The sequence below is a fragment of the Zonotrichia albicollis genome, chromosome 3 (genome assembly GCF_047830755.1).
Source record: "Zonotrichia albicollis isolate bZonAlb1 chromosome 3, bZonAlb1.hap1, whole genome shotgun sequence".
Lineage (NCBI taxonomy): Eukaryota > Metazoa > Chordata > Aves > Passeriformes > Passerellidae > Zonotrichia > Zonotrichia albicollis.
Genome location: NC_133821.1, coordinates 59766516 through 59779565, shown reverse-complemented (window position 1 = coordinate 59779565; position 13050 = coordinate 59766516). Strand labels below are relative to the sequence as shown.

At 41.5% G+C, this 13050-nt stretch overlaps 1 protein-coding gene across 5 annotated transcripts in view; it reads right to left on the bottom strand.

Annotated features, from left to right (window-relative positions):
• The window catches only part of SHPRH (SNF2 histone linker PHD RING helicase), a 49859-nt gene extending 37389 nt beyond the window's left edge, over nt 1-12470 (bottom strand). For 3 of the 5 annotated variants that reach the window (XM_014268601.3, XM_026794825.2, XM_074537583.1), the window contains exons 1-6: nt 12272-12470; nt 9219-9888; nt 8675-8804; nt 2557-2775; nt 2157-2235; nt 1215-1365 (exon numbers count right to left, since the gene is read on the bottom strand). In XM_014268601.3, coding sequence (XP_014124076.2) covers nt 1215-1365; nt 2157-2235; nt 2557-2775; nt 8675-8804; nt 9219-9857 — 1218 coding nt within the window. In that variant the 5' untranslated portion in view covers nt 9858-9888; nt 12272-12470. Of the gene's footprint in view, nt 1-1214; nt 1366-2156; nt 2236-2556; nt 2776-8674; nt 8805-9218; nt 9889-11598; nt 11623-12174 lie in introns of those variants that run through there. The other 2 variants (XM_026794822.2, XM_026794823.2) reach the window with 2 other exon arrangements.
• Nucleotides 12471-13050: the final 580 nt, after the last annotated feature.

Genomic DNA, 13050 nt, shown 5'->3' with positions numbered 1-13050 from the left:
CCTCGTATTTGAAAGTAAGCATGAGCTGCTACAAATATATGTTCTGATCTCACCAATTTGCTCAGACAGCTCTTAATGTACAGAGTGACACATCATTCAGTTCAGTTTCTTGGGAAACAACGTTCAGCACCCTAACTGAAACACAAAAAGCAGCTCTGAAAGCCTCTTGGGTCCTCCACTGCTCTAGCATTAAGTTGCAGGAACCTACAGATGTAAGTGATCTAAGTTCCTGATGGGGGAGGAAAATATATATTTAATATATAGCTAGAAACACAAAAGGAAGTAAGCAATATAGAGGAAGAGCCCTAGTCAGCTGTATAAAAAGTAAGTTTCTCCTTTTAGGGATTGCCTCTCAAAATTTTACTCTTATATATTAGCTGACATCTGTCCCAACCACTTACATCATGAAACAGTTTCAGTAACTCCAGCCCTCCAAAAGCTCTGGTTTCTACCTATTGTTATCAGTTGGTGTCCAAGCACTTTAGTGCTTTTACTCCTCTGTTGGCACTACTTGGTGCTGACCCTCTTATATATTTAAGAATCATCTTATTCTCTCTAAGAATTGAGTCCTTTTAACTGATAAAATGACAAGCAGGCAGGAGATCACTATGATAAATGTGCAATGAAACTGGCTGCCATGATTTCCAAGGGATGAAACTCATCAAGTGGTAAGAGTTTACTTAAGAATAATGGTCCTTTCCCTTCAGAAAAAAATTTTGGGTTTAGTGCATGTGCCAAGTTTTCTCAGTATGCATGATGAGGAAAGTGAAAAGATGGAAAACTGTTCCTAAATAAGCTCATTTATTATATGAAACAGAGGGAGAGCAGAAATCTTTACCCAGAATGTAAACTGTCCCTATTTTAGCACAGAACACGTGACTAATGGATGTTTGACACCCATCAATACAATGAAGTGAAGGAGAATGATCTCCAACATAGTAAACTAAATTAAATTATTTATACACTCCTGAAGCCTGTCAAAACTACATTAACAGTACAGTTGCCTGATAAAACTATTGAACAATGGCAAAGGATCAACAGCTTCTCATGCAAACTGTTCCACCATTAATGCTGCCATGTATAGTGTCCTATTAAGGGAAAAACTTTCACAGTAATAGAGCTTTGAATATGGACTTCTAAAGCAATAAAAAGTGCACTTGCATTCATTCTGAAAAGCATTTTCTTAATAATAACTCTCAACCAGGTTTCCTTACCTCAGGTAATGCCAGATCATCTTGTTTAATCTCTGGTCCAGTATGATTCAGAATAAGAGCCAACACTTCCACTGTTTTTCCAAGACCCATCTCATCTGCCAAAATACCTCCAGGCCACTGGGGTCCAGCAGTAGGATACTCACGGATAATGCTAAAATTCAAGTACATTCCCATTGAAAGTCAGTTACCACAGAATGTTGTGACAGTGAAGGGTGCGTTCAGGGACACACAGCACAGCTTCATCAAGGCAAAGTTTGTAAGGTGAGGCATTATCTTTCATTAGTTAAGCTGAGATTAAAAAAAAAAAAACTAAGAAGCTTTTTGGGTGTATGAACCTGATCAAAACAAATACACATACCAGAATATTGAGAATTTTTTCACCTCCTAATTGGCCTTGCCTTGCTAACCTTAGCATATCATAGCATTCGCCTCAAAAAATTTGACATATTTTTATATTCACATGTGGAAAAGATCTGAATGTTACATAGGGAAAAATAAAAAGCGAACTAGCAATTAAGAGGTTCTATTCTAACCAAGTTAATGATAAAAGAGAAACAGGCTTAGTAATGCAATACCTAGCATTAATAAAAAGCTTTATACTGCTGCCTTCCTTTGGACTTTGAAAACATTGAAGAAGAAGATCAAAGCCTCCAATACTCTAAATTAAAAAAAGGTAATATTAAACCATTAAATTATTGTCTTTTTTTAAGAAAAGCTTTAATAATTACATCTTCAACTTGAGATCTACACATTTATCTGTGCATTACATACTTGAGTTTGTTCTTTTTTTCAAATTAAAGATATCACTGTTCTAATTCTTTAGTTGCTAACTGAAAAACAAGTTATGGAATATCTCATATCCTGCAGGACAAAGCTACCAACATGGTTTTCACAAAGCACAACCCTGAGATGTCCTCAGAAAGAGTAACTATAAAAACATACCAGCCAGTAAATGGATTATAGTAGATTTTTTTTCCATCCAGAGTGATCACCTCCCGCCATAAGAAGTGCAGCGCGTTCTCTATGGAGAAAGTGTTCACTTTACTATGATGAAGTTTCTCTATCAACAGCACACCCCTTAGAATTATTCAGCCTTTTTGTGACATTAAGAGAAAAAAAACTGAAGTCCACCTCAATAGAGCTTCATGATCAACATGATACATCAATGGCTGCTCAGCAAAACCTAGCTTATTATTTAGTGTATGACCCAAGCAACAGCTTTTATAAAAATACTAATGAAACAACTCACAAAACTTCTAATCAAACAGCAAGGAAACATTACTGCTGACAATGCAATTACACTTTCCACAATTATGCGAGTTTTTTAGATCCATATACTTGCCACTACTTGGAGTACTGGTGTGGTTCTCTCGGTGAAGCATCCAGTTCACAGCCTCACTTTGGTATGGTCTCAGAATGGGAATCAATGCAGGATGCTGCACGTCCTTTCTCAGTGACTGGATATCCTGCTGATGGGTGTGCCGCACGAAGTCATAAAGCTCTTCAATATTTTGTCGCTCTAGTTCCGTGTCGGATTCTTCCTCATCTTCCTCCAGCTCGTCTGCATACACAAATAATTCAAGACATGCATCATCAATCAACTTGGGACAACACTTCGGTAAATTTTGCAGCAACATATTTAGTTTACATACATAAAAATAAGCAAAGCAAAGTGTCATTTAAACATATGCCCATGACTGCATCTGACTCAGCTAGCAGCAGTAGCAAACAATGAGCAGTTTAATAACTGAAATAAAGAAAAACATTGCAACAATAACAACAGTAATAATAATAGTAATAGAAATGAAAAGGAAAAAAGAGAGAAATTAGAAGAACCCAAGAAACAAGTGATGCACAATACCATTGCTCACCTCTCACTGATCAATTCCCAGCCCATTCCCAAGAGGCAACTGGTGGCTCCCAGCCAACTCCCACTAGTTTATAAACTGAGGATGTTGTTCTATGGTGTGGAATGTCCCTTTGGTTGTCCTGGCCATGCTCCCTCCCTTCTTGTGCACTGCAGAGCAAGGACTGAAAAGTCCTTGACTTGGGGCAAGCGCCACTCAGTAGGAAGTAACAAATCATTGCATTACAAACATTATTGTCACAGTGAACCCAAACACACGGCACCCATCAGCTACTAAGCAGAGAATGAACTCTGCCCCAACTGGAACCAGGACATTCAAAAGTTAACATGCTATGGTGAGCACAGATGCATACATAATCACCAAAGCTCTTATTTAGAATATAGGTATAGAATGACCAGAACTTATTTATTTAATGTAGACTTTCCACTAAAAAATTCCAATTGTTACAGAATCACAATTATCTCATGCTTCTGACTTAAACATGAATAAATGACCTTATTGAAATGAAAAAAAGTTAACCTTAACCTATTGATCTGGTTAAGAAAATTGCAGCAGCAGGACAAAATATAACTCTCACCACTTGCATCACTGCAAAAATTCAGACAAGTCATACTTTCAAAATTAAAAACCCACCTCAAGAGAAGTAATCACCCTTTGGGACAGAAGGCCTACCTTTCTTTTCTACACTATAAGAAAGAAGGCCTTGTGCTCATGTATTTTTCACATAATTTGGATATATGGGCATACACAGAACTTAAACAACGTAGAACAAAAATTCATGAAAACTCCAAGGATTAGTGTTCTAGAAAACAGGTATGAGAGAATGAAAGACTTGCAGGCCAAGTTTTAACAGTGTTTTAGGCCTAAAATTAAAACATCAGTATAAAAAAATACAGACCAGTTCTAACCTTAGCTAGCACTGGAGATAAACTCATCCTGCAGAATTTTTGTATTAAAAACAAACAAATAAACAAACAAACAACAACAACAACAACAAAGCCAACAACAACAAAGCCACCATCAAAATTGGAAGCAAGTCAAGGCCATCATTTGCAGCATGAAGTAACCCTAAAGTATATTTAACATTTTAATAAAGCATCGAACGGCTGACACACTTAAATCAGATTTTAACTCTGATGCCTTGGGCTAACAAGGAAGAGATGTACCTGGCAAAAACCAGAAAGCTTAATCTTATCATAAGGTTTAGAAGCTGGTATTAGGACTCTTTCTTGAAAAGCAAAAGCTTTCCTTCATTCAAATGGGTGATGAAGGTGAAGAATGATTTCCAAAACAAAAGGAGGAAATTATATGCCTATATATGGCAGCCATCAGTGCCTTCCCCTAATCCTTTCAAATCAAAGGAACAATCCCAGAGCTTGTCAAGGGAAATGAGAATACTGAAAGACATTAAGTTTCTACATATTCATGAAAACTATACATATGACTTGTAATGTAAAGAAGGCAATCAGAGTGCACCTGTGGGGTTATTAATGATCCAGCCAAACAAAAAGCACCAAGAAAGCATTCAGCTTTATACATTAGAAAGCAATCAGCTTTATATATTAAAGAAACCATTCGAAGGGATCCTCTAACATATACCCCTCACTTTAGGAAAAGAACAGAAAATTAGAGTATTTGCAAAGTATAAGTTTGATCAAAGAATTTGATATATAATGACACCTATCATTATACTTGCTAAAATAACAGTCTTCAAATCTCACATTTTTAAGTGTACTAAATTGACTGCTACAAAAACGAAGTCTGTCCAGAATTGTACATGAGAGGAAAGACTGCAATATAATTTAAATTTTTTTAAATGCAATTGGATTTTTTTGTACATGCTTTTCTTGTTTTGTTGATTCTTTCAGAGATTTCTTTTTCAATATTAAATTGTTCTACATACCACAGGGATTTTGAAAAGGATGCTAGGGAAGTTTATCCCTCTCAGTTACTTATTAAACAGTGAATATTTAATTATGCCTTCAACCATTTCAAAATGTAATTCAGTTACAGAGGTCTCAATCTTTTTACATTTGAGAAACAGATGCCATTGTACTATCTAAAAATTCAGTTTCTCTGATGCTTTTCAAGTACTCTATTTAATTCCTTGAATGACTGAACTACAGTTCTGCTACTGCATCTGCAGTAGGATCTTTCCTTCTCCAGACTGCAGTATAACAATATCTGCTCTAATGAAACAGCCTAGATTAATGGAAAACTTGTTGCCTCACATATGGCAGTAAATAAACAAATACCAAAACCATCTTTGTACATAGAATTTATTCTTCTTAAGAAAACTGAGGATAAATGGTAAATGATGAAAAGGTAAGATGGCAGAGAACATCTGCCTGAGCAGGCACATTTGGTTGAGATTCAGGGAAAACAGAGAGGTTATGACCTTTGGAAGAAAGGGCTGGCAGTTCAGGACGACTACATGGATGTTGTGAGGTTGCTGTATTAAATTTTGGGTCCCTCACTACATGACAAAAAAGATATGGAAGTGCTGGAGCACATCCAGAGCAGAGCAATAAAGCTGTTAATGGATCTGGAACACAACTCTTATGAGGAGCAGCTGAGGGAGTTGGGGTCGTTTGGACAAAAATAGATGAGGGGGAGACCGTAGTCCTCTCTACAACTACCTGAACGGAGGTCATAGTGAGATGGGGGCTGGTCTCTTCTCCCAGGTAACTGAACAAGAAGAAATGGCCTCAAGTTGCACCAGGGGAAGGTTAGATTGGGTAACAGGGAAAAATTTCTTCCTATAAAGGGTTGTCAAGCATAAGAACAGGCTGGCCAGGGAGGTGGTTGAGTCACCATCACTGGAAATATTTAAAAGACTTGTAAATGTGGCACTTAGGGACATGGTTGAGTGATTGACTTGGCAGTGCTGGGTTAAAACCTAAATGATTCAAGGACTCCACACTAAACATTTTATCATGTTTTTTTCAGATTTTTTAATGCACCTACAGCTATGTTTGCTCTAACACAGATGAACTTCCTGCCACAAAGTCTCAAAACCAGAAGCATATCACCAGAATTAACAGAGTACAGTGAGGAAAAATATATTAAAATTAGATGTAGCAGTAGAGAGGTCATATCCGTTATTTGTGTAAATCCTTGAGCACAACACCATCAGCATGAGAATTTGCTCATCAGTGGGGGAACAAGAAGCTTCATCTTGGAATGTTATTGTATAGATTTCACTTTAGATGGATACTGACAAATGTTAAAATATATACTTAGGTGTAATTTTACAAAACCTCAACTAATTCTGTTTAAAAATGGGTGGAATTTAAACTAAGTTGTTAGAAACATTTAAGAAAAATGCATTAATCAGCACAGAATCAAGGCTATATTATTTTATGCCACATCAGTAAGTTCATGTTCAAAAACTGTTAGGAAATGAAACTACTTTCCCATTGCATAATCACCTGGGGTCCTCCTTCACAAATATTTTTCATTTCTGTGACATGCTTTTTCTGAATTCAGAGCAGAGCATGATGTACACTATGGACTTACATTAGTGGTTTAGTGATCATGTTTTGTTCTCTAACACCTTCAGGACAATTCTTTACTATTGATTTGGTTTCACTAACACTGAACATTAAATTGATGCATTTACTGAGCTATATACCTACCTACTGAACTGCAACCCTGCAACAGTTAGCAAAGAGCCATAATTTTTTCCTTCTGCATTGTTTTCCATTCATCTATTGAATTACTACTGAAACTCCACGGCCTAGTCTGCTTGAAAGCTTTCAGTTGCTCTTCATCTCTGTTACGCTGAATAATACATTTAGACATTGTTGATGCCACTTCACCAATCATTCTTTTTCTCAAAGCATTAGTAATACATGAAGCTGCACATGCCTTTGAAGGACTTCACTGGTGATTTACAATCATTTATTTCTGTTCTCCGTGCCAGCTATTTTACCTTGTCACTTACATGGCATTCACTGGAGTGAAATCAAGACTCCATTATTATTTTACAGCACATAAAAACGTATATGCTCAAAAACAGTCCAAATCTTTACCAGCTGCAACACAGCTCCTTTACAAACCTGAGCTGCTTGCATGGCTCATGAAAAGTTAAGGCATGACAATCCAACTTCTCAGGACCAAATTCCTGCCCCAGAAACTTTGAGGGGCATGTCTTCCCTTTCAGAAAGTGCCTCTTCATCTGTAAGCTACACTGAACCAGGTAGTCCCTATAAACACATCCTTTGGTGTACTGAGGACAAATGTCCCATGTTCCAGCAGAAAATTAGTTTGGATCTTAAATTAAGTCACCAGTAATTTTCTTCACAATCTCTTTCCCCAACTCTTGCACAATGAGAAAATATGCAGAGAAGAAAATTATGCTTTCTGCTATAGCATTACATTTATTTCAGCACTCTCTGATATACCTTAGAGATCTCAAGTCTATGAATTCTCTGGCAACTGTTCTGCTTCTAATGCATTTATGATAATGTGTTTCTCCTAACAGATTTAAAACCACTACTATTCATTTCTAGACTTTTAACTATTTATTCTTCAGACCTCTTCTTGGATGTGATTTGTCATGGTTTCAAACCTAAACTGGCATATTTGTGTCAGTCAGATTCAGTTTTTGGAAGGATGATTTCTTATGTGCAGTACCTTCCCCACTTACTGAGTTATATTGGCCCATCCCTTGGTACACCTCAAGTTGTTCCTCACAGCTGCACATTTGTTCTTCGCAGCAGGCAAGGATGCTCAGATTTTATTCTGTTAGCTTTTCCTTTTAGCTTCTCTTTAGCCTGAGTTGCCTGATTTTTATACAACTCTGCCTCTTCTAATTAAGTGCAGTGCTATTTGGGGAGGGTGCTAGGCTTTTGCCACAACACAAACTCTGTATACTAAAGTCACTGAATCAGTCTTCAGTCAAAATTTTGGATCAACTCTACACTCAGGAACGAGACAAAGGTTGGTTGGGTTGTTTGTTTTTTACAAAAGTTTCCTAAGACACCACAACATAAAGCCATTGTTTATCACCCTATAAATCTGTATTACTAGTAAGTGTAATCTGGCAAATATACCTTTAATTCTAAAATGATAGGGAGGCCCATGTTTCTCAATCTGCAGTGGTATATTCTCAAAACTGTTGTAAAGCTGCATTTTGTAGTATTTTACATTGTAACTGCTTTACAATATAAACCAAACCGAAATCTATTGCCTATTGTGATAGCCCCCAACCTGGGAACAAGTTTTCCAAATTTAATTCCTGGCTCTTGTACACTGTTCCTGTATGATTCGGAGAAGATACTGTAGATCTGTTCAAACTGCCCCCATGAAACAGTGACAACTGTATTTACTTCCAAAAAAGTAAGGACTCAAAACATCTCTATGCTTTAGTATCTGTAGAGAAGAACTATCACCTCTGATTTCAGCATAAACAAATTAGCATATGATTAATGGCCAGATAATAGTATTGGGTGAATTACCTAATAATGCTGCTTGCAAACGAAGAGTTGCTCTAGGTGGCAGGAATAACTACTATTTTCCCTTACATTTACAACTACTACAGAAGACAAAACTGTTTCTGTTCATCAACAATCAACTTTATTGCATTACCTGGAATTAAAAAACTGTAGAACCTCTCCATGAGTTTTTGAATAATCTGATTAGCTTTTTTAGGTCTGCCACCTCCATCACTGAGAAATTCTGGTTTACTTAACCCAGCTTCAAGAAGGTAAATTCCAACCTGTGAAAAGGTTACACAGTTAGAAATTTAATTAACAATAAAATTAAATTAACAAATAATTTAATTGACAAGAATATTATAAACAGAAGAGCACAAAAAATAATAACAGTGGCTTGAAAATTAGCAGGTACAGACAGATATAATAAATCTACTAAAAACACCATGTAGAGGAAACATAACTAAATCTGTGATTCCTTCAGGTAATACATTATACATTGCTAATGGTGAAAAAATAAAAATATATTTACAGGAAAAAACACACTGAAAACATTACAAAAGCATGTAGAAACAATACATTTTCATCACATTATAAATACATAGTAGCTGCCAGACTTTGTTCAGATATTTTTATTTTATATTTCAAACAAAAAAAAAGAACCTCCAAAATGTAAATCGAGTATAATGAATGCATACCTTTAAAGCCTGAGCCTCTCCAGGTCTTTGATAAAGTCCAATTATCTTTTTCTTTTGCAACCATCTCAAACCTTCCAATATTTCACCACTTAAAGTTGCTTCCACCAGAATACGTTGTTCATAAGCGCCCAGGTATTCTTTTGTTTCATTACTGTGCTCTTCTTCACTTCTTTCATGAACACAGACCTGCAGCTCATCATCAGAGTCTCCTGTCATAAGAGTAAAGGTCCTGTCACGGAACTCATCAGTTAGAATTTGCTCAGAAGGCAGACGAAGAGCAAAGTCTCCCAACAGAGCCTTCCAGGACCCATCTGCACGGTATGGCAAGACTATAATATTTAGCTGTACAGACACAGGAGTCAAGATGGAATAAGAGTCTTCTTCATCATTAACTGTCAAAAACTTAACGGATTTTGAGCCACTGCCATCTTTCTGTACAAGATCTTCATCAGTGCTATCATCGTTTATAACAATGAAGGATGCAGAAGTGCTTGGAACTGGAATATGGTCCTCATTGGTTACCTCATCATCTAAAGCCACCATCTCATTTCTCCGGTCTTCGTGCATGTTCCAGCAGAGCTTTTTCTTCTTCTCCTCATCCACTTTGGATGGAGGCGCACGTTTCCGACGACTGCTCATTTTGCCGTTTTCTCAATGGTGCTTTCAGTATCTGCAAGGTGAAGTGAATCAGTCAACAACAGGCATTACAAAATCAAATGGCCACACTAGAATTTCACTGTGCAAAGTTCTGGGACACAAATACATGCACTATGCACTCAAACTGTTCAGAAGTATTAGCTTTAGAGGGCCTCCTATTCCTGTGCCATCACACAAAGCTGGACATGAAGCACGGTCTCGTACTAGATCTTACAATTTTGCCAGACAGCTACAGACAAAGATCAACAAGACTGCTTCATTTCAGAGCTCTTACTCAGAATCTTGTGGGATAGACATAAACCAAGAAGCAGAGGAATCCTGCAAAGATGGGGGTGGAGGAAGACAGCAAAAAAAACGAAAACAAACCTCCGCAAACAAAAGTGCAGAAGTACAGGAGATCTGGGGGCAGGAGTGGGGTAAATACGCATAAAATTCCTTTTTTCTTTCAAAGTCTGCATAGAGCTGAAACTTAAACTTGACACAGGGCTAGTCTGAAGATGCCACTACATAAAATATGGTTTAGAGCCCAAGCTATTAAGTTCTGTCCTTCAAAGTCCCCAATGACCTTGCTACTAGTATTGAGTAATTTTCCCAGGAAACCGTGCATCCTGGGCCCTGGATACACAAACTGCTTGCAGAAGAGCCCTTAGTTAGTTATTGTACATTTCAGGGGGACCAGTCAGCAAACTAAATGTAGAGTCTTGCTGATACTGACTAACTGCAAGCCTAAGTCAAGACGGACATGCAACTCCTTAACTGACCCAGACACAGAACGGACTTTGTGGATAAAATACAAGTAAACAAAGTACAGCTGCTAAATGGTATATATGAAGAAGCAAAATATAGAATATTAGATCCATCTGGGAAACTAATAACTACATAGCCAAAACCACATGCTCATAATTAAACACTCAAGCAAGCAGGAGCTTTTTTCAAAAGATTTTTTACAAGGAGCCTGAACGTAGCAATAGGTCTGTGACTTTATATTACACTTTGTGAGAATAGATATTTGTGTCAACTCAGCTTGTGCATACAACTTTTAAAGGAATGTAGGAAGATAAGAGGAAAATATTGTAAGCTACTAAATCCAGTACAACATACCCTAATGTTAAAGAGGTTTATGCTGGAACATAACAGAATTCCTGTTACTGAATAATTTTGTAAGGGTCTTGGAAAAACCCAAAAAAACCCCAAATAAACGCTAACTGATAATTCATGAAAGCCAAAGGAAATATCGTGAAATATACACATTTTCCTCTGTTTGAAACTCAAACACAAAATCACAGACTCGATTAGGTTGGAAAAGACTGCTGAGATCATCGAGTCCAACCTGTGACTGAACACGGCCCTGTCAACTGGACCACAGCACACAGTGCCACATCCAATCTTGCCTAAACACCTTCAGGGATGGTGACTCTACCACCCCCTCGGGCAGCTCATTCCAACGCGTAATCACCCTTTCTGTGAAAAAACCTTCCAAAGGCTCAATCGAAACATTCCCTGGCGCAGCCCAAGGCCATCCTGTCACAGCTGTTCGGGAGAAGAGGCCGACTCCCACCCGGCTACAGCCTCCTTTCAGCACTTGTAGAGAATGATAGTCTGTAGTCTCTCACAATTTCCCAACAGACTTCAGGGAATGAAGGGCGAGTTTTTCAAAACAATGCTCATGCACACGGAGCGATGCTGACAGCACTCGAAGCAAATCCCGACCGCGAGCACACACCGCACTCAACCCCCAGGCAGAAGGCTCCCAGCGGCATCCCGGCCTGCTCGAGCCCGCCAGCGTGGGCATCGCACCCTGAGGGACAAGCGGGAGGGAACCGCTCTGTGCGAGCGGGCTCTGCCCACAGCTCCAGCGGCCACAACACGCCCGCGCCTACGAGGGGCAGCGGCAGCCGCGCCCGGGGCAGGGGAAGCGGCGGGGGCCGTCTGCAGAGGAGCCCCGCGGACCGCGGCTCCACCGCCGCCCCGAGCACCCGCCGACCCCAGGCCCGGGGCCGGGGCCTCCCGCACCGCGCGCCGCCGCAGGGACGCGGGCAGCTCTCGCAGTCTCGAACGAGGAAAGCGACAGGAAGCTCGGGAAGGCGAGCCCAGCAGCGGAATGCGAAACCCTCGGCAGCCGGCACTGCACCACCGCGATGCCGGCCACCGGCGGGCTCTGCGCGGCTGCGGTGACCCACCGCCGCCCCCCGGTCACTACGCAGCGGGCCCGCGGCATCCTCCGCTACCCGCGGCCACTCGCACAGGCCTCGGGCTGCCCGGCCCCGTCGCCGCCGCCCGCGACACGGCCGCCGCGCACCTAAGGACTATCGCGGCGGGAGGAGCGGCTGCTCACGGCCGTAGTGGGGGCCGGGGGCGCAGGGTGAGGGGAGCGGGGCGAGGAGCCGCGGACGTACCGGAGCGGTGACGCTGCTGCCCCGGCGGCCGCGGCTCCTCCCGGATCGGGCGGGGCCCCCGCGGCGGGGGGGCGGGTCCGGGGGGCGCGAGACCGCACCGCCCCTGGCAGTGCCGGACGGAGCCCCCGAGCAGGGGGGGTGGAGGGGCAGGCGAGTACCCGGGAGCGCGAGCACCCGCTCTGGCCCGGGCGGCAGCCAATGGGCTTCAAGAACCGTGACGTTTGCCCCGCCCCCCCGATGTCAGCGGAACACAGCGAAGGGAAGGCCGGGGAACGGCGCAGGCGCAGTTGTGTGCACTCCGGATGAGGAGGCGGGGCTAAAGCGATGGTGCCCTCAGTGGGGCGTGGCTGAGGGCGGGGCGAGGGCTGTGTTGTGACGTCACATGGGTGGGCGTGGCCGCGCAGGGTGGCGCTGAGGGGTGGGCCCTGGTGGGGGAGGCGTGGGAACGCGGTGGGATCCCCGGAATGCACGGGAGGTTCTGCCTGAACCGGGGAGGAATCTCGGTGTGCGGGCGGTCATGCACTGGAACAGATCGTCCGGACAGGATGAGGAGTCTCCCTCGCTAGAGAGAGCCGAGAACCGTCTGGTCGCAATCCCGGGCCGAGCGCTCTGGGATGATCCTGCCCAAGCAGGGGCGCTGGATCAGATGGAGCCCTGTGCTCCTTCCATCGTGACCCACTCGGTGATTTTGTGCATGAAACACTTGGCAGAAGAGAGAGGACTGTTCAGGCATCTGACAAAAGCGACGGAAAGAGCGAATTTTTGGGCTGTTAGCACTG